This window comes from Lynx canadensis, chromosome B4, assembly GCF_007474595.2.
Source record: "Lynx canadensis isolate LIC74 chromosome B4, mLynCan4.pri.v2, whole genome shotgun sequence".
In the NCBI taxonomy this organism is placed as follows: domain Eukaryota; kingdom Metazoa; phylum Chordata; class Mammalia; order Carnivora; family Felidae; genus Lynx; species Lynx canadensis.
Window position 1 is genome coordinate 51,412,394 of NC_044309.1, and position 27,418 is coordinate 51,439,811.

The 27,418-nt window shown below is 35.9% G+C and overlaps 1 protein-coding gene across 4 annotated transcripts in view; it reads left to right on the forward strand.

Moving 5' to 3' along the window:
* PIK3C2G (phosphatidylinositol-4-phosphate 3-kinase catalytic subunit type 2 gamma) overlaps window positions 1-27,418 on the forward strand; it is a 358,133-nt gene that overhangs the window by 305,774 nt on the left and 24,941 nt on the right. For all 4 annotated transcript variants that reach the window (XM_030322152.1, XM_030322155.1, XM_030322154.1 and 1 more), the window contains 2 exons: window positions 11,355-11,430; window positions 24,081-24,175. In XM_030322152.1, coding sequence (XP_030178012.1) covers window positions 11,355-11,430; window positions 24,081-24,175 — 171 coding nt within the window. The remainder of the gene's footprint in view (window positions 1-11,354; window positions 11,431-24,080; window positions 24,176-27,418) is intronic.

Below are 27,418 nucleotides of genomic sequence, written 5' to 3' on the forward strand. Positions count from 1 at the left end.
AACATGTCATTTATTTATGTTTTAATAGAAACTACTAAACTAATAAGTAATAAATGTTTTAAATTTTGTAGAAAAATAGATGGGGGTTGCTCCTAGGCAAGGTGGTCCCTTTCCCCACCTCCCACACATAGTTTCTTCTCTGGATCAAATATGTGATAAAGAGAATGTGTTTAGAATCTGAAAAAAATAAAAATAATAAATAAATAAATAAATAAATAAATAAATAAATATTTGTAGACAAATGGAATATTTGGATGATGTTACAAAATAAAAATTAACGTAATTTTGATATTTTTCCTCACCCCAGTGTATAATCCCATAGGAACCCCATGACGCAGCCTGGCTGGCTAGAGAATAATCTTGGGAACTCTGCTAGCTGCCAATTCAGAAAGTGGTCCCACTGGTTACCCAGTACCATGGCCAGGAACACTGCCTGGCCATGCTCATAAAAGATGAGCATTAATAGTGCACTGGATCATGATTGTATCCTTCAGAAACACCACTCAGAGCACATTTTTAATATGTCTGTTACGAACAAAGAGAAAGAAGTAAACAGTATGTGTTCATTATGGGACTAGAACTATGTAATGAGGAAACTGAAAACAAAGATATAAAATAATTGTTGAAAATGGTGTTAGACCAATAGTAAAACTATACTATAATAAATGATTATGTGTAGATATATTGCATATACATTAATTTAAACTTGCCTACTCAATATAAATTGTATTCTATCTTTTGAATATATTTGGTTTTATGTCTTAATCAGTGAGTAATGGGAAATGTGTTATAACAGAGGCTTCTGCCCTATAGGATCAAGGCAACTTAATTTATTTCATTGGATTTCAACTACTTTTTGTGTATTTCAGAATATAGAATGCTATGCCTAACATAGGACTTGAACTCATGACCCCAAGATCAAGGGGTCTCGCCAGACATCCCTTTTTAGAATGTTGACATCTTAATGTTCTCTACTAACTCTAACATTCTCCTAAGGTCATGTCCATTAACTTATGCTATAGTCAAGGGCCTCATGGGCATGGCACTTGTCTATAAGGGAAAATGCTGAGGGGATAGTGGATGGGATTATCATCTTTGTATGCGGAAGGCTGCCTTACTGAGGCGATGCCTTTTCAAGGTAATTGACAAAATATCTAGTAACCATTGAAGGTACCAGGCCTTGGCCCATTTAGGCAGAGACAAGTAAGTGCAAAGTGGAGAGGCTTCTGATTTCTGGCCCCAGTGTGAAGAAGACAAGTTTTGAGATCCGTTTTTATGTGGCAGCAGGTTTCCAATAGGGAACGCTTAGATGTATCTGCTCACAGGATGAGGTCTACAGAAATGTTAGCAGAGGACTGTTATGAGAGGGGAAAGCAAAAGAGTCAGACATAACAGGTGGGTAAGACTTGCAAAGGGGCAGCTTAACACAGCAAGGCTTAGCAAATATTGCTGCCCACCACAGTCACTGCTGTACACAGGCAGATGAAAAAAACCACCACACATAGAGGTCCCAGGTTTCATCACATTCACATTTGCTAATGTGGTAACCAAAGTTCTACTGTAGATACCCCAGGAAGAGATGTTTTTCTTTTGTTTTTAATCCCTATTGGTCAGTATTTAGGAAAAGGAAGGTGAAGAAACTTCAGACACCACATTGTTTTGTTCTTGGATGAATTAAGGTCTAAGAGTTGAGTGAGAATAAAAAAACAGAAGGAAAAAGAAGAGGTATTTATATCATCAAACATGAGACACTATTGTAAAATCACAGATCCTATAAATACTCTAAGTGAGAATATGTCAGCCATCTTCTCACACTGAACTTCCAACGAGGGGGATCCCATTTGTCTCTTACAAAAGGATGCCAATATTATAGATGTGCCTTCTTCTAAAGTAACACCCCCCTGATAATTTAATTGAATTCATTAGTTGCCATTTCTATACTACAAAACAAATAAAGTAGTGCTATATTAATAAAAATCAAGTCAACAAAAATTAAATGTGGGCACTAGCATAAAAGAGGCTATTTTGGAAAACTGCATTAGTCATTCAACAAATGTTTATTGATTGCCTACATTGTATATGGTCTGGCCAGGGGTGCCTTAATAGCACCTGTGATCAAATTTTTTAGAATAAATTGAGGAGGTTTTAAAAAGTGCTCTTGGGACACAGGGTGGCTCAGTCAGTTAAGTGACCGACTTTGGCTCAGGTCATGATCTCACAGTTTGTGAGTTCGAGCCCCGTGTCAGGCTCTGTGCTGACAGCTCAGAGCCTGGAGCCTGCCTCAGATTCTGTGTGTGTGTGTGTGTGTGTGTGTGTGTGTGTGTGTGTTCCCCTCCCCCACTCTCACTCTGTCTCTGTCTCTCAAAAATAAATAAACATTTTTAAAAATTTTTTAATAAATAAAAACTATGCTCTGGGGCCTCATCCTTAGAAATGTTGATTCTCTAGGTAAAGATTGATATCTAGGTATCTGTATTGTTTTTTAAGAACTCAAGTGGATTGGGGCGCCTGGGTGGCGCAGTCGGTTAAGCGTCCGACTTCAGCCAGGTCACGATCTCGCGGTCCGGGAGTTCGAGCCCCGCATCGGGCTCTGGGCTGATGGCTCAGAGCCTGGAGCCTGTTTCCGATTCTGTGTCTCCCTCTCTCTCTGCCCCTCCCCCGTTCATGCTCTGTCTCTCTCTGTCCCAAAAATAAATAAAAAACGTTGAAAAAAAAAAATTAAAAAAAAAAAAAAAAAAGAACTCAAGTGGATTTAGACGCACAGCCAGATTTGAGAAATTCTATTCCAGAAAGTCAAAAGTGGAATCAGACTAGGGCACTGCCCTAAGTAGTTTACAGTCTTTCTCAATAGTCTGTCTATGTTGATAAGTGCCAGTGGCCCCATAAAGACTTCCATAACTTCATAATTGGTTTTTCCCCCTTATTGCTAAGGAACTTTATGGGTCTTGATATAATACTCATTATATGGGTTATATGATAATAGAACAATAATAATTTGACAGGGATATCATCAGATGCTGATTAGCATTAATACCAGGTGCCTAATCACCCAGGTTCTTTGTGCATAATTGCATAATGTGGTCAGTTTTCAATTATCTTCAAATGGATTAATCATGGTGAAAGCTTTATGTGTCTCCATATGTTGGTGGACTGTTCCCTGGTTCAGTTTGTTTATATTCTAGAAATGAAAACATCGTTTAACTAAATAAAACATTATCGGCCTAAAAGTTACATAATTTCAAAGTAAATCATGTTATTTTGAGATTTTCTAAGTTTTGTACTATTGATACACTTTTTCCCTTTTCTCATATATATCAACAAAGTTTTATCTATGTAATCATCAAATCTATAGAGTCATGGATGTAACATGAATATTTTAATTATTTTAAGTGCTATGAATGGCTTAGAGGAAATTTTTATACATATGCAAGTTTCCTTTCTGCTTCTAATAAAATAAGAGATTTAAAGTAATTTTACATTTGTGATGAATATTCCTGCAATAGAATAATCCCCATCTCTGGCCCTAGAAAAATGCTCATAAAAATACTTTTCTTCTTACCTAGCTGCTTGTCATATGGCAGTGTAGGAAAGGCAAATAATACTATTATGCTTATATACTAAAGCTCACACTCTTTTTTAGTTATATTAGTACAATTATTATTAATGTACATTTAGTACATTTATTTGTAACTAAAAATATTCTATATCACTGAACATAACCTTGTAAAGATTTTAAATTTTTTATTGGGCACTTACTATGTATAACACTCTAGACTAAGAGGATTAAATTGGTTGTAAGAGAACAAATTGGAGAGATTCAACTAATACCATATAAACTTTATTCTCAATGAGTTTATAATACAGTGATAAATACAGACATGAACATAAAGAAATATATGGCAGCGAATGGAAAAAGAAGAGAAGAAGTAGAAGATGCAGCCTGAATGCAAAACTGGACAATCTTATCTTGCTAAATCAGCTGCTATATTCCCTCCTAGCGTCATTCACAAATGTAAACAGTCTTGCTTTTTGTTGAGCAAATGAGATAAAAAGGATGTTTTTTTTTTTAATTTTTGTAATCTTTATTCATTTTTGAGAGAGAGACAGAGTATGAGTTGGGGAGGAACAGAGAGAAAAGGAGACACAGAATCCGAAGCAGGCTCCAGGTTCTGAGCTGTCAGCACAAAGCCTGATGTGGGGCTCGAACTCACGAATGGTGAGATCATGACCTGAGCCGAAGCCGGATGCTTAACTGACAGCCACCCAGGTGCCCCAAAACAGTCTGTTTTAAAGTCCAATATCAGGTATCAGAGTTAGGCTAGATGGGAGACACATCTTTGGGGCTTTGGTCTAAAGACATAAGAGGGACCCAGGTAGAGCAATGCCTATAAATCTCTGTCTCTCTCTGTTTCTCTCTCTCTCTTTCTCTCATGCGCACACACACACACACACACACACACACACACACACACCCATATAATCTGTTGATAAAGGAAAATAGGCATAAATGGAGACTATAATTCTATGCTACCTCAATATGTCTTTTAATGAGCTTGGAAGCATCAGTTTAGATGTCCTAGTCCTGTATCTACCTGGCTTTTGTCTGTTTAGCTTTACTTTCTTCTCTGAATTAATAGAAACTTCTTTTTATCCTTTCAATGTAATTTCATTCCACAAGCAAATGATAGTTGTGATAACAGGAATTCTTTTTGCTTTAACTGTTGCTCTGTTTTGGTGGAATTGTGTTGCAAACTAAATAAGATGTTTATAAAGAACAATATACACATGAAATAATAAGTTATAGCACATGATTGCAGTACCTAAACACACATATCCCCACATCTGACTTCAGCTGAGATATATAAACAGCTCTCCTTTCTTTTTAATTTTAAAGTTATATTCACTGTAATTTCTAGCTCTTAGAAGTATTGCTGCTCATTTCTAAAAGCCTCTTAAAATAAGGAATAATATCACTTATGGTGTAGGCAATGTTATTATTTTAAGCAGAAATCCAATGTCAAAATAAATCCAAATGGGTAAATCCCATCTTAATAGTGAACATATGTTTCTTGTTCCCTGGTTGCTAAACCCAGATGTTAATTACTACATTTGTCACTACATTGCTCTTTTCCTATTTGGAGCTGGCTGGGATGACTTTGCAGGCAGGATAAATGTCACATGTGTACCATCAGTAAAACCAAGATTATTTTTCAGAGTCTAGTGAAGTGCTGATGACATTTTAGAATGAGAATTATGAAAGATTCTTTAGAAGTTCGCCGTTCTTCATAGTGTCGTTCTTCTATGTAACTCCAATATGAACATAATGGGTTGAACTACATTAAAGACTGGACATTCTGACAAGCTACCTTATGAAAAAGGCAATAAAATACAATTACTGTTCAGCTTTGATTTAAAACTCTTATGGGAATTCATTTTTAAATTCACATTTTTACAGTCTTTCACAGTGCTTGAGAGAGAGAGATTTAGCTTATTGTTTTAACTCACTGAAACTAAATCTTGCAGCCAATTCTAGATGTTGGCTTGCCAGTTAATAAATGGGAATTCTTAATGTGTTATTTTAAGGAAAGAAAAAATTGATCTCAGTGTTATATTACATTACTTCTGATCTTTTCAAATACTTTAACTCTCTGTAGTCTTTGTTCATGTAAGAAAAACACAAGTTTTGAGCAACTTTGAATTGATTAGCTTTCTCAGAAATCAATCATTTTAAATTGCAAATGGCTTAATAATATAATTGGTAAACAACATATTAATAAGAGCTCCGAACTTGACAAAAATAAGCTGATGCAGATATTAATTTTAAATTGTTCTATTGGATTTCAAATTTGCTTTTTGTTGACTGCATTTCTAACTTTCAAGTGCATTATTAGACATTAAAAAACCCATATTAGTGAAACATCTACTCTAGCAAAGAAAATATGTATATAATCTTATAAAACGTTTAATAAAACCTAATGCATTGACCTGAAACATTGATATATCAAAGACCAGTAACTTTAGGGTCCCTAAAAAAGCCCAAACTCTTATTGATTTATTCACCAAATATATAATGTTCCACATAGGAGGGATAGGCCAAATATTTAACAAGTGTTAGGGCACAGACACTGACCAGGAAAAGTGCCAGCCACTAACCCACCATTAGGGCCATACAAGTCTGTATTGGCTGAATATTTGCTGTGATGGAGAAAACTATAGGCGGAGCAGTGGAGAGTGGGAGCAAACAGGAGTTTAGATCAAAATACACTAGGTTTGAGTTCCATACAAAATTTCTAATCAGAGATGTCAAGTGGAAAATTGAGTTGAGGGGAAAAGAAAGGCTGGAAATTCAAATATTGGAGTTGTCAGCAAATAATTGGTTTTCTAGGCCATAGGACTAGATGAGATTACTTAGGGTGAAATGTAAACACAGAAGAGATCTGAGGACTAGACCTTGCAGCATACCAAGTTTAAAGTTTGAGAAGATGGAGAGAATCAACAAGAGAGGTTGAGAAAAAAGCAACCTCTTAGAGACCAGAAGCATTTTATGCCTGGAATCCAATAGAAAATTAAATTCAAAGAAAGCAAAATCAGCTGTTTCAAATACTACTGCTAGGTCAAAAATTGAGAATTGACCACTGGATTTAGAACAATGGGTATCATTGGTGAATTTAACAACAGTTTGATGGGAGTGTTAGAAACAAAACTCTGATTAGAACAGGATCAAAAGAGGGGTGCCTGAGTGGCTCAGTTGGTTAAATTTCTGACTCTTGACATCGGCTCAAGTCATGATTTCATGGTTTGTGAGTTTGAGCTCCACACAGGGCTCGGCGCTGTCAGCCCAGATTTCTCTTTTGGGATCTCTGTATCTCTCTCTGCCTCTCCCCAACTCATGTGCACATGCTCTCTCTCTCAAAAATAAATAAATTTAAAAAAAAAAGAATAGGTTCAAAGGAGAATATGAAGAGAGGCATTTGGGATAAAAATAGGAAATTATCCTTGCAGGGGCTTTTATCTAAGGATGAACAGGAATAAGATAATGTGCAGGAAAATGTAGGTCAAGAAATTTTGTTTACTGAAATGTTATAGCATATATGTATGCTGGTAGGAAGATCTATTGAAGAAGTAAAAACTGTTGATGAGAAAAATGAGAACTTAGCCAGAGGCCATAGTGTTAACCTTGAGTAGAGAAAAGAGCATGATATTTTGTGCCCAAATCAGTGTGAAATTAAAGTACAGACAGTCCACCCATGTAATGGAGGAAAGGGTAGAAGTGAAGTAAGATGATAGATGTGTTGGTGGCAGCTTATAGAAATGGGGCGCCTGAGTGGCTCAGTTGGTTGAATGTCCGACTCTTGATTTTGGCTCAGGTCATGGGATAGAGCCCTGTGTTGGGCTCCATGCTCAGCGTGGAGCCTGCTTAAGATTCTCTCTCTATGCCCCTCTCCCCTGCTCATATACTCTCTCTCTAAAAAAAAAAAAGTAAAGTAAAACACAAAATTATTTCAAAAATAAATAAAATAAAATAAAATCAAACAAAACAAAACAGTGTGAATTATGACAAGAACTATTGAAGAAAATGACAATGTTCCAGGGTGGAAAATGTTCAAGAAATGAAGGTCAGTGACCTAGAGGTCAGTAGACAAGTGCAACAGCAAGGGAGGTGGGGAGGGCAGTAGAGTCAGCACACATGATCTTCAAAGCAGGGTATTTTTATAAAAGAAGAAAGACTGGAGGTTAGAAGAGCAAGGAGATGCGAGGAGGCTACCTCCCCCACCACCAGGACCAGGGAGATAAAGGGAATGGGAGAGAATGCAAATGCCATTTTAGAGAATTAATGGAAAAGCACAATAGAAAATTAGAAAATACAATATGCTTAGAAAATACAATATGTTGCTGATGATATTCTCCAAAACTGGCTGCTGCCTTTTCTTTCTCCACAATGCTGCACTGTCACCTTTCTAAAAATACCTGATTGTGATGCTTTTCTGCTTAACGTTCATCAACAGGTCACAGTAGTTTCAGGTTTCTATAGAACTAGTGTGCTCTAGGACTCTGTAGCCACATCTCCCACCTGTCTCCCATATGCATTCTTCACATCTATAGGCCATTGGCAATGATAACACAGGTAACACAGGGCTTTGTTGGTTGGTTGCATTTTGTTTTTTGTTTTATTTTGTTTTTGGTACTAATTTCAATCACTGAATCACTTATGCTATCTAATATTCAGGTTTCTCACTTCTAGAATAGAGTAATTAATTTCAGAGTTTTTTGTTGTGTTTTTGTTTTAACCTGGGAGACCATTACCTTTTGAAGAACTAAGCAGAAAAGAAACATTCTTCATAATGTGAGAACCTCCTGGGTATTGCAGCACATTTAGGATAAGTGGCCTTGCCCATTAATTGCCAGTTGTATCCTCTGAGACAACCAAAAATGTGCCCACACATTTTATAGATACCTCATACTGTAGGGTAGAAAGTAAAATGCAGGCCACCCAGTTAAATTTGAATTTGAGATAAACATATCTCTTTTTAGAATAAGTATGTTGCAAATATTGCATGGACATCCTCTGGTTTTATTTGCTATATCTGCCAGCCCTACATATGGGGAACACTGCTAAGTAGGATTATACTTAGAGTCCATGTAAAAATGGCACCTGTAATGTTGCTCAGTATACAACCTATGCAACTAAATGTAGCTACACTGCTTGGGGATCAATACAAACCCAACTGAGAACATTGATCTAAGTCATCAGTAAGAACAACTTTAGTACTGACATTTCTATAACTCATACTCTATAGTGGTGTGGTGTGCTAAAAAGCAGTGGGAGGCATGCACGTGAGTAAAGCCAAGTCTGAGAAAATTTCAAAATTAATTATTTTAAGATCCAACAACACTACTTTTCCTCCCCTCTTCATCTCTTTTATTGATTTCTCCCTCCATTGACACTGAGTCATGTTTCTCCTCAAGAATGAAAACAATCTTGTTACAATAAGGAATTAGTATTTAGTATGTCACCCACACCCGGAATTACAAATGAGGATTTCAAGGATATGACAGTGTAAACACAAGGGAATAATTGGCTAGTGGTGACATTTCAGACACTAATTGGGAAGATATTCTGCCTACTATTGAAGTTTAATAACCATTGGGTGGTGAGGCCAAAATGTCACCAGAAAAGAATAATTGACTAGTTGTCAAAAGGCCCAAGAAGGTCAAATTTTCTTCAACAAATTCTACACAGTCTGAAGTTTGACTTTAAGCTTAAAAAACAAAACAAAACAAAACAAAAAAACAAAAAACTTGATTTGGTCAGCATCCTGAATATGGATACATTTCTTGGGTATAGATTCTTATTAAGCAAGTTCACAAGAGATTAATACATAGAGATCAAAATTTGGTAGTTAACTAATTTACACTGATGCATAAAACTGCTACATAGATAACAATATATGCATTGGAAAACCAATGTATTCTTTATGTAAAAACAGATCTCAGTTCTGGTTAATAAATATTTATTAAGCAAAAATACTCTATTAGATATGAGTGAATAAATGACAATCCCTCCTCTTGATATCCTATTGACGAGGCTAAAAGAGTAGAAAAGAAAGCACATGAAAAACCTTGGGCAAATGGGTGGATAAGTTTGGAAAGGATGGATAACGACAAAGTGTGTAGGAAGACAAAGAGGTGAGAGAGCTGACACACTTGAGGAAAGAAATATAATTCAGTGTAGTTAAGCATGAAGTCCTAGAAGAGAAATGGTGAGAGATAAAGAGGGGAAATGAGCAATATCCCAAGCAAGAAAGGTCTTACAAGCCTTGTGAAGCAGTTGGCCTGTTTCATAAAAGCAATAAGGAGCCACTGCTGGGTTTTAAGCAGTTAACTGTTAGATATTTATTTTGAAAGATCAGTTTGACTATGAAGTGGAAAACAGATTGGATTAAAGAGTAGCAAAGTAAGAGTTGGGAATCCCTGCTGTAATTTAGGTGAGAAGTGAGGATGTTGGAACTCAGAAGCATACCTGGAAAGAAGAAATGGGTAGTTGAGATATTTAGGAATTCAATAGGGGACTTAGCAATAAATATTATGTGTGGAGTAAGGAACAATGGAGAGTCTAAAAAATACACTCTATTTTGAGCCTGGACATAGGAAGAAGTAGCAAATTGAAGGCAAAGAAAATGCAGTTATTGGTGCACTTTTTGGTTGTAATTGTCTTTAGAAAAGTCAAGGAAGCCAACAAATAGGTGTTTTGATATAGAGGGCTGAGGCTCAGGAGACAGATCTGGGATAAAGGTTTAGATTGGTGCATCATTGTAGAAGCTGCCAAAAGGGATAACATCACCCAGAAAGAATGTGTCAGGAATGAGAGAGATGGCCTGGAAGTGAACAACACTAGAACTTAAATTATAACCAAAAGGAAAAGGAGCCTGAAAAAAAAAAAAGTCCAAAAAGAGATGACGGGACAAATGGAAGCAAAACTGAGACAACCTAGTATCATAAAAACAAATGATAGAGAGTTTTTCACTAGAAATAGAGTAGCTATATAACAGCCAAGAAAATCCCCAACAGATTTGGTGGGGTGGGGTGGGCGGGAGACAAGAAAAAAGAAAAAGTTGTTAGAGATGATGTTATAAGCATTTTTGGAGAATGATTAGTGGGGGGAATCCTGAGTGCTGTAGACCATAGAGTAGAAATTGAAGAAGTGAAACCAGTATGAATGTTGGTAGCTCTTCCCATAGGTTTGTGTCAAGGAAGGGAGGGGGCAGAAATAACAGGATTCGAAAGGGGCATTAGTGACAGGGTATTATTTACGTGTGAGTATACTTTGTGTGGTTTGACTCTTCTGTTTGCTAGTTGTTAAAATGGAGAGACTACTTTATGCTGATGAGAAAGAAAGGAAGAAGGTAAAGTTACTAACGTATAGATTGAGATATTCCACAAGGTTCCTAAGGAGGAAGAAATAGAATCTAGGACATAGATGAAGGGATCAGCATTGGGTGCTGTCTTGCTTACCTAGGGCTGCTATTACAAAGTACCACAAGCCGGATGATTTAAAGAACAGAAATATGTTGTCTCTTGTTTTTGCAATATGAAAGTCTAAAGTCAAGGTGTCAACAAGGTTGTTTCCTTCTGATGGCTGTGAGGGAAGAATCTATTCCAGGCCTCTCTTCTTGACTTATAAAAGGCTATCTTCTGCCTATGTCTCCTCACATTGTCATTCCTACATAAATACCTGTGTCTAAACTTCCCCTTTTTATAAGAACACCAGTCATATTAAATTAGGGGTCTATCCTCTACTAGTGAATGGAAGCAATAAATAACATATGAAGAAATATTTTCTTTTTTTTTTTCAGAGTGATTGTGTGCTTAGTTTTTTCCTCTCTGAGCCTGTGCAACAAACAATTGAAGAACCATCATTTGTGGATCTAGGCAAGTAATTTTATCATTATTACTATGTACAATTTTTGAGTTTCAATATAATTGTGCATAAAAATCACAACTACATATTTTTTTCAACTTTCAAATTAAAATCTTTTTAAAGAATAAGCTTTAAGGGTCTTTTCTATTTCCAAAGCTTTTTAACCCCTTAAAATATGTTCAAGTTAAATTAAACCGAGATGTGTTTGTCCATTTATGATAACTACATGATGTCACGCTATTAACTCATTTCAATTAATTGTGCTTCGAGGTGGAATTGCATTTCAGAGACAGAGTTCTTGTTTTCCCCTGCAGGTAAGTTTTCCAGATTACTCAACATCTTAGGAAGCAACAAAAGTAAATATTAGGCAATAACAATGATTATGAATTATCTAGCCATTTCACTCTTATCCTTTAAAGCTCAGTAATTACTCTACCTCACGAAGTCTTCTTTTATTACCTGGATCCCAAACTATCCCAGCACAATTATCTACCCTATTTTCCGCCAAATGTGTGTTAATCCTAGTGAACTTTTCTAGCATTTCTCCTAGACTGGCAGGAACTCTCTGAATGTCCCATTAATTTTAAGTGTCCATAATATAATTCCATTGCCAGTAGCTATCAAATACTGATACTGGTTTTTATTTCACAAAGATTTGCAAGCCCATAATTTGCTAGGCCTCACCCTCCTTTCCTTCACAGCTCTCTGTTTTTATTTTATCCGTATCCTCCTTGTGATTCTTTGCCTTTAAGATTAGACCCATCGGCTTCTCACCTCTGCTCGTATCTAACATTGTAGTTACTTACACTTAAGTGCAGAGGTCTATACAACCAGATCAAGCTGAATAGTGTAATTGCTTATTAGTTGTATATTTATGTGTGTGTCAGCCTACTTCTTCTGTTAGACTGAAGTAACTTTAAACTGAGGACTCACTTCCCCACTATGCATTGCTCTGTTGTCACAAGCTCCAAATTTGACATCACTCTCTGACACTTTGCTTATATAGACAAACCATAAACATTATTAAGTAAATATAGTTAATAGAACAAACCATAAATATTTTTAAGTAAATATAAGGTAATTTCTTATAATTAATCGCATGTATCTAAAGAATGACATCCCCCCAAAAAAATATTTCCTTTTTTTCTTGTCATGATACACAAATATCTAACAATTATCTTCTTTTCAAAAATATTGTTAGCTGGGGATAACTTTTACCATTAGTATTTATAAACTTGAACTAACAAGATTTAAAAAAAAGCATAAGGTTGCTGATTTCTATAGTTGTCAGACTTTTTAAAGAGTAATAGCTTGATCTCTATTCTGTCATAAAAGTCCTTAAGGGAAATTGTTTCTCTATGTATCAAAAAATTAAACTGTGGATCACTATCAAATTTGTAGTTTTGCTGAGGTATTATTTCTCTATAGGATGTTTGAAATACATAGGCACACAAAAAATTAGGATTATTGTAAAAAATAAAATGGTGGTTTGATTTTTTTCTCATTGCTAATTTCTTACTACATCATACAATACTCAAGACTTGTTTTGGCAGAGTGGTGATAGACAAAAGATTTGATTCTCAATATTTGACTGCATATGAAATACAGCCTATTGTTTCAAAACAACAAAACACAAGGGTGGCTAGGTGGCCCAGTTGGTTAAGCATCTGACTTGGGCTCAGGTCATGATCTCACAGCTCATGGGTTCAAGCCCTGCGTCAGGCTCTGTGCTAACAGCTCAGAGCCTGGAGCCTACTTTGGATTCTGTGTCTCTCTCTCTCCTGTCCCCCACTCATGCTCTGTCTCCCTCTATCAAAAATAAATAAGCATTAAAAAATTTTTTTCAATAAAAATAAAAAAGGAATTTGTCTTTTTTTTTAACGTCTATTTATTTTTGAGACAGAAAGAGACAGAGCATGAATGGGGGAGGGCCAGAGAGAGAGGGAGACACAGAATCTGAAGCAGGCTCCAGGCTCTGAGCTGTCAGCACAGAGCCCGATGCGGGGCTGGAACTCACAGAGCGCGAGATCATGACCTGAGCTGAAGTCGGACGCTTAACCCACTGAGCCACCCAGGCGCCCCAGAATTTGTCTTTTTTTTAAATGTTTATTTATTTTGAGAGAGAGAGAGAGAGAGAGAGAGAGCATGGGAGAGGGGCAAAGAGAGAGAGAGAGAGAGAGAGAGAGAGAGAGAGAGAATCCCAAGTAGGCTCCACACTGTGAGTACAGGGCTGGACACAGAGCTCAAACCAACAAACCATGAAGTCATGACCTGAACCAAAATCAAAAGCCCCATGCTTAACCAACTGAGCCACCCAGGCGCCCCAAGAATTTGTCTTTTAAAGTGCAAATCCAATCAATACTCTTCTCTACTTCACACTTTTGCTTGGCTTCCCATTGCTCTTAGGCAGAGCCAAGTTCATGGGTTTGTGACTTGTGCAGTCACACTAGGCACAGTGCTTAGAAAGGTCCTGCACTTGGTTTAATACTATACTGTCACTATTTCAAAATCCTTAATAATTTTTGTAAAAGGGACCCTGTATTTTCACTTTGCATTTTCATTATCACTGAGCTTCACAAATTATATAGTTGTCCCTGCCCTTAGGGTAAAGACCAAAATTCTCATGATGGCATCCCAGCAGAATCTGGCATCCACCAGTTTCCTTTTCCAGCGCTAATATCAGACCCTTCCCTATCTTGATTCTTTTTCCAGTTCCTCAACTAAGACAAGCACACCAGCACGTAACAGATGGACCTTTCTCTGCCCGGACCACTTGACTTTTTGTCAGACTTTTTCTAACAAAAAAGACTTTTTTTTTGTCAGACTTTTTCTGACTTTTTCTACCTTCTCCACCATTTTTTTTTTTGCATCCTTCATATCTCATCTCAATTGTCTTTGCTCTTTACTCCTAAAATGCTTTTTTTCCCCCCAAAATTATTGCAGTGGTGATTATGGCTTTGTGTGCTTCTTTGTAGACTAGAAATTCATGAAGACATGATCCATGTCTATATTGCTCACAATGTAACCCCAGGCCTTAGCACAGTGTCTGGTCTACTACAGATTCACTCTCCATAAATAATTACTGAATAAATGATTGTTGACAGAAAGAACAATGTATGACACATTTATATTCTCTACCAAGGTAGCTTGTCATTTTTATTAAAGGGACAAAGAGAAGAAGACTAAAATCCCAAATCATGCCACTTCTCCCACACTTCCCACTTCCCATGGCAGTGCCCAGGCACAAGAACTTCACTGCTTCCCAACCACTAGAATTCTCTTGAAGTAGCACCTAGAAAAGAAATCTTCTGCAAATTACATTAAATATGGACTCAACCAGACTCACCCAAAGCACTACCCAGAAAGTTGCTGCATTTTATCTTGTATACTCTTTAACTCTCTAATAGCATGATCCTCTATACTCCCCCAAATTAAAAGAGGTCCCATGCAAAATAGTACCTCCACAAAAATATAAATCTATCCATCCTCTACCAGTATACAACACTGACATGAAGAAGATAGATTTTATTGTCAAGGTATAGTGACAATAACATAGGTAATGGAGTAGAACATGATCAAAGACAACAGTTGTCAGAGTTAAGAGGATGAATTAATAAACATGTTTATATGCCATTGATAATAACAAATGGCTGCAAACAGGAGTTTTCAATCATTATTACCTCACATTACCAACCTCCAGTTGGAGATGCTATTAATTTAAAAGGGAACTGAAGCCACTGTCTCCATGGCAGGGTCTCTCTGGTTAATGTTATCGCTACTTACTCTAGCAGAACTCAGTCAATTATCTATACATTGAAGTATGTTACCCAGGTTTTCAATGTAACTTTTAATGAGATGGAAGGACAAGAAAGGGAGGGCTGGGGCTACTTAGAAATAAATATTTATATTAGGTTGTTTTTGAAAGTTGAAATCTTTAAATTTTAGCATTTGCTATATTATATCATAAAATACCATGTTTCCAATTAGAAAATTATCTTAGACTTTTATTTGTGGCTAATGCGGGCAAGAAAAGATAAAAGAAGATGAGAGTTAGAAGACTTTTTCTAATTATTTTATTTCTAAAAGCTAAGTATCAAAAGATATCACTAAAACCTAACAAATCACGTGATAAAAATAATTGTATTATATGTAATATTAGTGTTAGGGAAACACTGAGAAAGATTATAACATTGAATATAATTAGGTGGTAGATGAAAGTCAAGTGCAAAATTTTATACACATTAATTTTATCTCTGTCTCTATTAGGAAACAAATATTGTCAAAAAAAAATAAAAGTCTAAGAATACTAAATAAAAGTAACCACTATAACAAAAGTAAAAGTTTTCTAAGTATTACAAGTACATAAAAATAAAAACAAACTACATAGCCAAAGATTTTCTTTAAAAATTATAAAAACAAAAATGTTATATTTCTTTAATAACATAAAGCAGTAACAGAAAATGAATCTGTTGTATCAATAAGTAGAAATGGGCTTAAACTCATCTATAAGAAAAAATTTCCAGTTGGAGTAAAAGTATAAATCATAACTCTATACTTTATGTAAAACACACCTAAGAGAAAATGATTTTTAAAAATTAAAAATTAAACTCCAAGCACAGGAACATTAGGACATGGAGACCAGAAGCCATAATGTTAATAAAGAAAAGGTGGCATTTAAGACAAGAAGCATTGAATTAAACAAGAATACAACTTTAAACTATCATAAGTACAATTCTCAATAACGATATGAGTGGTTATGACTACATATGAACTATATGACAGCAACACATATAAAGCAGAAATTATGGAACATTCAAGGAAAAATACACAGACTGGTAATAGGATATTCTAATTAACTTCTCTTGATTTATGAAAGACTGAGTGAAAAAAGTAAGTAGATACAGGGGCGCCTGGGTGACTCAGTCAGTTAAGCATCCGACTTTGGCTCAGGTAATGATCTCTCAGTTCACAGGCTGGAGCCTACTTCAGATTCTGTCTCCCTGTGTGTCTGCCCTCCCCCACTTGCATTCTCTCTCTCTCTCTCTCTCTCTCTCTCTCTCTCTCAAAAATAAATAAAAACATTTAAAAATTTTTAAATAAGTAGACACAAAGAACACTAAATAAAATTAATAAGGAAAATTGGTAATTTATATAAAAACTCTTTATCCTGAAAATCATGAAAATAGATTATATATTAGGCCACAAAGAAAATTTCAATAAATCCTAAAAAGTAGAAATAGTACAGATATATTTTTTAATCATGAGAAAATAAAGTGAGAAATTAATTTTAAAAATTCAGAAAGCTGGGGCGCCTGGGTGGCGCAGTCGGTTAAGCGTCCGACTTCAGCCAGGTCACGATCTCGCGGTCCGTGAGTTCGAGCCCCGCGTCGGGCTCTGGACTGATGGCTCAGAGCCTGGAGCCTGTTTCCGATTCTGTGTCTCCCTCTCTCTCTGCCCCTCCCCTGTTCACGCTCTGTCTCTCTCTGTCCCAAAAATAAATAAACGTTGGAAAAAAAAAAAATTCAGAAAGCTAAAAGATACTTAAGTTTAGATATTTATGAAAACAAACCCCTCTTAACTCTTGGGCCAAAAGGACTTAAAGCACAAAATGGCAACATTTCTAAAGAGTAACAATACATCTCAGAAACATGGGAGAAAGATAAAGCAATGCTCAATAACTGGGACAATTGGAATAAGACCACAAAACAAAACAAAGGAATACAAAAAAGAAAAATAAATGAAGAGTCAAGTAGAGATTAATGAGTTAGAACACAGAAAACAGAATAAATAAATCTGGAAGTTTAAAAGTAAACAATAAAATTAAAAAGCCAATGGCTAATATAATCAAAAGACTGGGGGCAGGGATGCCTGGGTGGCTCAGTCCATTAAGCATCCGACTTCGCCTCAGGTCATGATCTCACGCTTTGGTTAGTGTGTTCCAGCCCCGCATCAGGCTCTGTGCTGACAGCCTGGAGCCTGCTTCAGATTATGTATCTCCCTCTCTCTTTCTACCCCCCCCCCCACTCACGCTCTGTCTCTGTCTCTCCCCAAAACAAATAAACATTAAAACCAATGGGGGCAAATGCAAATATATAAAATACAAAAGGAGAATCAAGAAGTAACCATAGAAAAAAGATGAAACTGAAGAATAGTAGGAGACTGCTTTGCTCAAGTCTACAAAACTAAATTTGCAAATCTGTCTGAAATAGATAGTGTTCTAGGAAAACACAATTTCCTTGCTCTAGAAAAGATCAAGTTTGAGAGAAAAGAAAAAGCTTCAAAAAGCAAACTTTAGAATACTACCAAGTTCAGATGATTTCCACAGGAATTCTATAAAACCTTTAAAAAGTAGGTGATTCCACTGTTAAACAATTCCAGAGCAGAGAAAAATAAAGAAATTTTTCCATATTATTCTTATGAAGCATATAAAGTATTTATGCCAGTAGCTTCAAGGAATACAAGAACAGCAAAAAAGGAATCACAGCCTAATCTCACTTCTGAGTATCAATGGAAAATTCTAAAATATTTGCCAAAGTAATCCATCATCACACTAAAGGAATGAAATTCACCAGGACCAGAAATGCAAAAATGGTTCAATATTGGTAATATACAGTATACATGTTATCATCTTAAAAGACTTAAAGAGAAAAATCATATGGTTGTCTCTATAGACCCTGAAAATTTCAGTAAACTTTCTTGACAAAGCACTCAAATAAAAATAAATGGGTAATGCTTTAACATGAGAAAATGTATCTATCTTGGCTATCCAAAGCCCACATCAGGCATGACAAGGAAACAGTGGAAAAGCATTTCCACTAAACTATAAAATAAGATGCTATGCCCATGATCATCATGGTTACCAACAGGTAACTTACTGTTTCACCTCTTTCAGGACTTTGCTCAAAATTAACCTTCTCTGGGCGCCTGGGTAGCTCAGTCAGTTAAGCGGAGTCCGGCTTCACCCAGGTCATGATCTCATGGTTCAAGAGTTCGAGCCCCACTTCAGATCCTCTATCTGCACCCCCCCCCACCTCTTCCCCACTAAGGCATGCGTTTTCTCTCTTTCAAAAATAATAAATTAAAAAAAAATTTTTAATTTACCTTCTCAATGAGAAGTACACTGATCATCCTATCTAAAATTGCAAACTGACTCTTATTCTGTTAGTCCTCAGTGCCTTCATCATGTTCTGGGTTTTTTTTTTTCCTATCATTTATCATATTCAGCTTATAATAAACTTTATTTATTTATTGTGTGGTTTTGCTTTTTATATATCCCTGGCTACTATAGAAATGCCAAGAGAGGAATTTTGTCTAACCTGTTCCAAGGGTCTAGAACAGTGCCTTGTCCATAAGATATCCATAAATATTTGTGAAATGATTGTATGAAATTGAAAAAAAATCTTAGAAACAAAGTTTGGCAAAGAGAAGACAAAACTAACAATGTCTGCCAGTAACATGATTACATACCTAAAAAAATAAGAATCAACTAAGAATCTAGGACAAATGATGAAAATTCAATAAAGGTATCAGGTACCAAATTGATGTATAGATAAAGATAAAATAAACATGGAAGATAAATCCCAGGGGTACCTGGGTGGCTCAGTTGGTTAAACATCCAACTGTTGATTTCAGCTTAGGTCATGATCTCACAGTTCATGAGATGGAGCCATGCATCTGGATCTGCGCTAACAGCACAGAGTCTGCTTGGGATTCCTTCTCTCCCTTTATCTGCCCCTCCTCCACTTGCACTCTCTCTCTCAAAATAAATACATAAACTTAAAAAGAAGGAGAAGAAGGAGGAGGAGGCAGCGAAGAAGAAGAAGAAGAAGAAGAAGAAGAAGAAGAAGAAGAGGAGGAGGAGAAGGAAGGAGAAGAAGAAAAGAAAGATAGATAGATCCCATTTACAATAGCAGCCAAAAAAAAAAAAAAAAACAACTTAGGAATAAATTGAACAGGAAATATGCAAGAGCAAGTAAAAAATACTTTAAAGCATTAATGAGGGATTTCAAAGATGCCTTGAACAAATGGAAAGACCCAATAGCATGCTCTCTTGTATAGGAAGATTCTACATCATGAATCTTATGTCAGATATTTCTGATATAATTCTGAATATAATTTTTTAAATATCAATAGATTTATTTTTAATTAGATGTTAATTCTATAGTTCATAAACAAAAACAAATAAAGACCATGAAAACTGAACACAAGCAGAGAGGTAATACTAGCCCTATAAAACACATTACAAAGCCTTGATAATTGAAACAGTGTAGTGTTGGCCTAAAAAGAATGAATAAATAGAACATAACAGATTGTACATAAATAGAGTCAAATACATCCAGGAATTTAATATGTGGTCAAACCACTAAGGGAAAATTCAATAAATGGTAATGAGATAGCATATTTCAGACCATATGCCAGGTTAAAAACCAAATGGATGAAAGATTTTAAATGTAAATAACAAAACCATATATATAACAAAGAAAACATAGAAGAACCTTTTATAATCTGAGGATGAGCTGGTATAGTTAACACTACAAATCCAGGAGCCATAATAATTTTGTATGATATAGAAAAACTATAGCAAACTTTTAAAAAAATTCAAAGATAAATGACAAAATGGGTGAAATATTTACAATTTATCACAGAGTTGGTTGTCAAATGTATAACCATCTAAAAATTGGTAAGAAAAAGACAATAACCAAATAAAAAATTGTGGAAAGAATATGAAAAGATGTATGAACCCCAAAATACAAAGGCTCTTAAGCAAAAGAAAGGGTCCTCAAACTCACTCATAATAAAAATGCAAATTAAAATTACACTGATACCATTTTTAACTCATCAGATTTGGCAAAATTCAAAAATTTAATTAATAAGCTTGGTTACAAATCAGCAGGCACTCTTAGACACTGCTAGTGGTAATGTAAATTGCTACAACCTCCATGGAAGGTGATTTGGCAACATTTATCAAAATTACAAATGGCTAATACCCTTTGACCATCAATTCTGTTGGAAATTTATCCTATAATATTTGTGCATAGGTGCAACATGACATGCATACAAAGCTATTTATTGCAGCATGGTTTGTAACAGCTGGAAAACATTGGAAACTGCCCTCATGCCCATCGATAGGGAACTGGTTAAATAAATTATGGTATTTCACCTTGTATGAAACTATATTTAAAAAATAAACTCTGTGTTATTATAAAAATTTCTCCAAGATCTTTGTGCAGAATAGTAAATATGCTATTCCTTTTGTGGAAAAGTGGGGGAGTGGATAAAAATACTTATTCGTATTTGCTTATGTGGAGAAATTGTGGAAGGAGAAATGTCCCTCTGGAGGGACATATGGGAGACTAATGAAATAATGGTGAAGGAACTGGGTGTATAGGTGTTAGGAATGGGGAAGATGTTTTGTTGTATACTTTTAAAGTAAATTTTTATTTTTTTAATTATGAATATATTATCATCTGAAAATGTTAGATTTTGAAATGCTATTTCTTAACATTAATGGACACAGGATGCATAATGAGTGCTGTATTATCTGCTATAGTGTCATACATTCAAACATTTCAACACAATCATCCTTAGGATCAAACAGAAAGAGATAGAAAGATTGCACGCACATGAGGGAGTAAGGACAAGCTGTCAGCACGGCACAGAATCTGAGGCAGGGCTCAAATTCACCAACCATGAGATCATGGCCTGAGCCAAAATCATGACCTGAGTCAAGAGTAAGACACCTGACTGAGCTACCCAGGTGTCGCATTAGTTCTTAGGGTTATTATAAATGATTAAATTAAGTATAATCAGATTCTCCAGACTAACTTGAAGCAGAAAGTCAAAATATTCCAGTATCTTCTTGTCCATATGGAACTATTCTCAAAATTCTCCCTCTCTGGGTTCTTCATTTCTTTCCCTTAGATTATTGCCCCCATGTTTTCCCCTTTACAGCACAATGTTTAAGAACATAGGCTTTAGAGATCATTTGACCCTGCATGGTTTATTGTCTGCATGACTTCTGACCAAATGCTTTTGTTCCCACGTGTGTAAAACGGAGGTAACACAAATTTTATAGAATTGCTATGAGGATGAGTGAGTTCATGTACATAAAGCTCTCAGCCAATGTTTGGCATACAGTAAGAGTTCTAGAAATATTAAGTACCTCTACTATTACTACACTGACTACTAAAACTTCCTGGTGGCCTGAATTTTCACTGAGTTCTGAATTCTGCCAGGTATTGATAGATCTGGTTACTGATCTGGCACAAGAGTTTCAGAGTGGAATATCACCTTCAGTCAGTTCAAATAACAGTTATATGGTTACTATTTAGACACTCAATCATAAATTTTTGCTAATTTCTTACCTTCAACCTAAAAGTCCTCTGATTAAATGCATTGAGTTTCTAGCTGGTAATCTTTTCACACTTTAATGCAAAAATAATGTCCATTGTACATCAAAAAGTCATCATCATTTTTAACATGCTCATACCAAAAATCCAATTAAATTTTTTTTATTATGAATTCCATTTACCTCAGTACTACAATCAGAATTATCCCATAGTACCTCTAACTCATAATGTCTCTCAGTCATTGTAATCAAGATATTTTAAGGACAATTTTAATTATTTTTTATGTAATTACCATTTCAATTGTAAGAAACAATGTCAATTTTAATTATTTCAATATCAATAATGCACATTGACGATAAAATTAATTAATATTATCTACATACAGGGGCACCTGAGTGGCTCCATTGGCTAAGCGTAAGACTCCTGATTTTGGCTCGGGTCATGATCCCACAGTTTGTGAGATCAAGCCCTCTGTAGGGCTCTGCACTGACAGCACAGAGCCTGTTTGGGACTCTCTCTCTCCCTCTCTCTCTCAAAATCAATAAACAAACTTAAAAAAAATTACCAACGTACAATGTATAAACTACTCTCATAAACATGTAAAAATCTTTGGAAAAGGAAACATACCAGTCAAGTTTAATTCTCAAAGGTTAGAGAGGATTACAGAGCTGAAACTGGCTCTCAGAAAACAATGTGGACCACAATGAGCCCACAGCAGAATGCTGCCAAATTTCTTGTTATTAATAAACTTCTCTCTAACTTCCCTCAGAGAATATACAACCAGAGATTAGCAATGGAAATATGAGAGACACTGAAAATTATGCTTAATCTTTGGGCTATAAACCAGAAATTTTTAATTAAAAAATGAGAGCCTTCATTTTATTGATGGAATGATAGAACTCGAAAAAAAAAATAAGACTACTTTTGTTATTAAATAAAAGTTTAGTGTGACATTATGGAGCAACACTGATTTATACATCTCTTGAGGATATAGGAAAAAAAGTCACCCTTGGGGGAGATTATAGTCCACGAAACAAATTGAGGCATGTAAGATAATAATTATGATACAAATATTAAGTGATAAGGGCTGTGTTAGGGGAGTTCAGAGAGAGATGACCACAGAAACTATTTTGCATTTTAATTAGTCCTTGTAGAAAGATAAAAGTTCAACAGCCAAAAATGGTAGAAGAGTTCATTTCATATAAAGAGAATAATATAGCAGAGCATGTTTGTAGAACTGAACATACAGACTACAGTATGGAATAAAGACAGTGGGAAATAAAAAAACAGAAATATTCAATACAATAGGAAGCAAAAATATAAGTCTGAGAAATTCAGATTTTTTTTCACAGGCATTGGCAATCTATGAAGAGTACTTTGATTAAAAGAGTAATTTTATAGGGGCACATGGGTGGCTCAGTTGGTTGAGCATGCAACTTTGGCTCAGGTCATGATCTCTAGTTCATGAGTTCCAGCACTGCATTGGCCTGCTGCTGTTAACACAGGAGTGCCTTCAGATCCTCTGTCCCCTCTCTCTTTGCCCCCTCCCCCACTCTCTGTCTCTCAAAAATAAATAAGCAACAACAAAAAACAGTAATTTTATAGAAGTTGCCATAGGAAAATTACACTGGTGATTGTGTCCAAATAGATTTGAGTTCTAGGAGAGGAGAAGAGAATGTTCTAGTAGTTCAGACAAGATATTTGTATAAGTCTGAACTAGGAGCTATGGAACTAGACAGGAAGAAATTAATGCAAATATGTGGAGAAGACTTATTAATTGCAAACATTTATTGAGAGATTACATTGTGAAAACTTTTGAATTTCTCAGCTAATCATCTCAACTATTCTGAAGTAGGTAACTATTATCTCCACTTTAAGGAAGTTAATTAACTTAGTTATTATAACACAGTCTTAAGTATAGTCCTGGGACCTGAACCCCAGGCTTACTGACTTTTAAAGTCAACACTTTCATGCTCTCTAATACTTACCCTTATTGTACTGAACATTGAGAAATTTGGAGCCAAAAATGGCACTAAGTTTTCAAATTTAAATAATTGGGAAAATAATCAAAACAAACATAAAATCAATCAAAAATACAAAATATAAGGAAAAAGAGAGGGTTCAGGATGATTAGACAAAAATCCCATCTTCAACCAACTCAGTTTCCGAAAGAGTATTATGTTTTCTACATGATCTGAAAAATGTTTCTTTTGCACATTATTCATTGGTCCTATTTTACTCTTTAAATGTCTAATTTATCCTGTGATGAACCGCTTCCAATTTAACCCACTGAAATTCTATTGCTTTATCAGGTGAGAAGTTTCCTGACAAGACGCCTAAGGTGCAGTTAGTGATATCACATGAGGATGCGAAGCTGACCATACTAGTGAAACACATGAAAAACATTGTAAGTTTATTATTTCTGATGAGAAACATGTAAACCTACATTTAAAAATCACTTGCCTCCCTCAGGCAATTAATGTCAACATTAGTAAGAGGAATGGGGCCAGCCACCAAGTTTAAGTGAGGAACAGTAGGCCAATTACAATGTTCTGCCTCTGTATGATTGTGATCCCTAGGGTAAAGACTATAAAATATTTCACAGGCCAAGTCCTAGAATGAAAATTAGACTTTACTCACAATGAAGTGTTAGGTCAAATCTCGCAAAAAAGGTTTGAAAATGCAGGAATAGCTAGAGCATTAAGGTCCAAAGGGAAAAAAGCTAGGTCCCAAGAATTTACATCTATCTCATCTTGCTGAGCTTAGTGGAAGATTAACTCATCTCTTTGAATAATGCCAGCACTTTCTCTGTGAAGCCAGCAACTCTAAGGCTTTCTCCCCAGATGCCCATTGAGTATATTGAGTTTATACCCCCCAAACAGTTATTATGTTCTGATGTAATTACTCAGAGATATATCTTTCCCCTCAAAACATAATATTATTTTGAGGACAGGAAACCCATCTTTATATACCAGAACATAGGACAACAATGGTAGTTAGCCTCTAAAAACAACTGCAAGCTATTCCATTATACCCTATTCCTCTCTGAAGATGGGTCAAGTCAGAGATATGAATAGCAATTGGACCATTGACATTGAGTAAGGGAGAGAGCATTCTGCGTCACAGTGTAATTGATTCATGGTCTGAGTCTGGGTGCAGTAACCAGAAGGAGGTAACTCTAAGCCTTGCCACTTCTCCAGTCTTCCTCTAGTCTACTCAAAGCAGGTCCTTCATATGGTAAAACTCGCTAGGAGACTATAGAGAAAGTCAGTAGCCCTATTTTGGCTCTATCCCTTATGCATATAAATCTCTCAGGATGTGCTTGGAAAGACTTAAAAAAGCAAACTCTTCATTGTGATGTGATCTGGAACATACTAGAATTTAACAAATGTCTGTTCAGTGAACAAATAGTTGGCATAATTTTCAGGGGATACATCCTTTACAAACTTAGAATTAGCCAGCTATCCAAGGATGCTTGTTTGTAAGTCTGTGGTTTTGTAATCAGCAATTTTTGTAATAGCTGGGCAAATATTATTAGATGTGTTTCTGTAGAACTTTAGTCATTAAAATAATTATTTTCAATTGCTTTTGATCAGATAATCATCTTAAATGAGAATAGGAGTTGTTTAAGAAATTCTTAGTCTGGGAAATGAAGATTCAATTAGGCACTGTTTATGGCTATATGCATGTTCATAGACTTTAAGCATCTATATAAATATATGTGATAAAGTAAGAGAATGTTAAGAAATGGTGTTAATCAAGTTAACAGCACTTACATATGTATACGCTATATGACTGTTAACTGAAAATCGTCCTCCTGGAAATTATATATTTATTCCAATAATGTCATTGCTCAAAACGTTTTAGAACACACCTATTGACATTGCTTTTAGATCTGGCCTATAAACCACACAGTAAACTTGGTGATATTACTCAATAGTCATGCCTAATATTTGATCAAAAGCAGTATTAACCAATTTGGTCACCCATTTTATTCACCGGATAAATATCCAAATTACTTTTGACAGTTTTCAAAAATGCATTTTATAGTGAGATGAAGTTACACTAACAATAAGAATATTCAAAACGAATGTGATGCAGGCATGAAGGGAAGGGAGAAAGTGAGCAAGAGCTAGAATTAAAGATTTAGGTCAAATGATAGGTACATGGCAAATGACCAGGTGCATCCTATAAGGAGTAAAAAGCCATCTAGGGCCCCTAGAGCCTGTGCCAATGTCCTCAGAAAGAAAGTTATTAATAATGAAATAATACTTCTTGCAATCTGACTTCTCAGTCTACCTGCTGGTTCGTCTCTTCTCCCCGATCCCTTAGCATTGCCCTGAAATTCATTCCTACACCTCTTCTCTTTTCTACTTCCAGCCCTGTGATGTTAAATATCATTTACATGTCTTTCTCTTCCATATTTATAACTCATCTTGGAACTGTCCCTGAAATCCAGAGGCTTATGTATAACTAACTGCTCAACAACTCTAGTAGAAATTGAATAGGCATTGCAAACTTAAGATACACCAAATCAAACTTCTGATTATTGCTCCTTTTGCAAACTTTCCCATAACAGGAAATAGAAACTTTATCCTACTATTTACTCAAAGTCCCTGGTGTCATTTTGACATTTCTCACAAACTACAACCAATTTATCTGCAAATTCTGTCAGCTCTGCTTTCCAAACAAATCCAGAATTGCACTCCTTTGCCCTTCACTGCTACCATAAATGGTTCAAGCCACCATCATCTCCCACCTAAATCACTGCTGTAGTCTCTCTTTTTAACTTTTTTCACGTTTATTTATTTTTGAGAGCAAGAGACAGAGTTCAAGTGGGGGAGGGGCAGAGAGAGAGAGGGAGACCCAGAATCTGCAACAGTCTCCAGGCTCTGAGCTGTCGGCACAGAGCCTGATGCAGGGCTCGAACTTGGGAATGGTGAGATCATGACCTAGGCTGAAGTAGGACACTTAACCAACTAAGCCACCCCGGTGCCCCACTGCTGTAGTCTCTTAATGGGTCTCCCTGCTTCTACTTGTATTTCTTCCTAATCTTTTCCTAACCTAGGGGCCAGAATATTCCTTTCGTAATAAAAGTCAGATCTTGTCATTCTTCTCTCATATCCTTCTGAGGGTAAGGTCTCACTCATATCACTTATAATGAAAGGCATAGTACTTATTAATGATCTATGAAGCCCTACTACTGATCTGGCCTCCTTGATCTCTCCAACCTCCCTCAATCTCGACAGACTCCCTCAATCACTCCACTCCAGCCTCAGTGTCTTCCTTCCTGTTCCTTAAATATGATAAGCATGTTTCTGCCCCAGGACATTTGTACCTGTTATTCATGTCATCTGGAATGTTTTTTCCCAGGTTCATGGCTCAGTCTCACATATCCTGGAGGACTAAGTCTTACTGCCACCTTTTCAGTGAGGTCCTCTCTGACTCCCATATGTAAAGCTGCAAAACCACTACCTGTTGCCACTTCCAAACTTCCTTTTCTAACTTTTTGTCTCCACGGCCCTGTATCACTGCTATTACTCCAAGGGCTAAAACAGTGTCAAGTACATAGTAGATGCTCAATGAATACTTTGTTAAATAAAAGAATGTCCAATTATTTCTGATATAAACAACTAAGAATTACGATCTT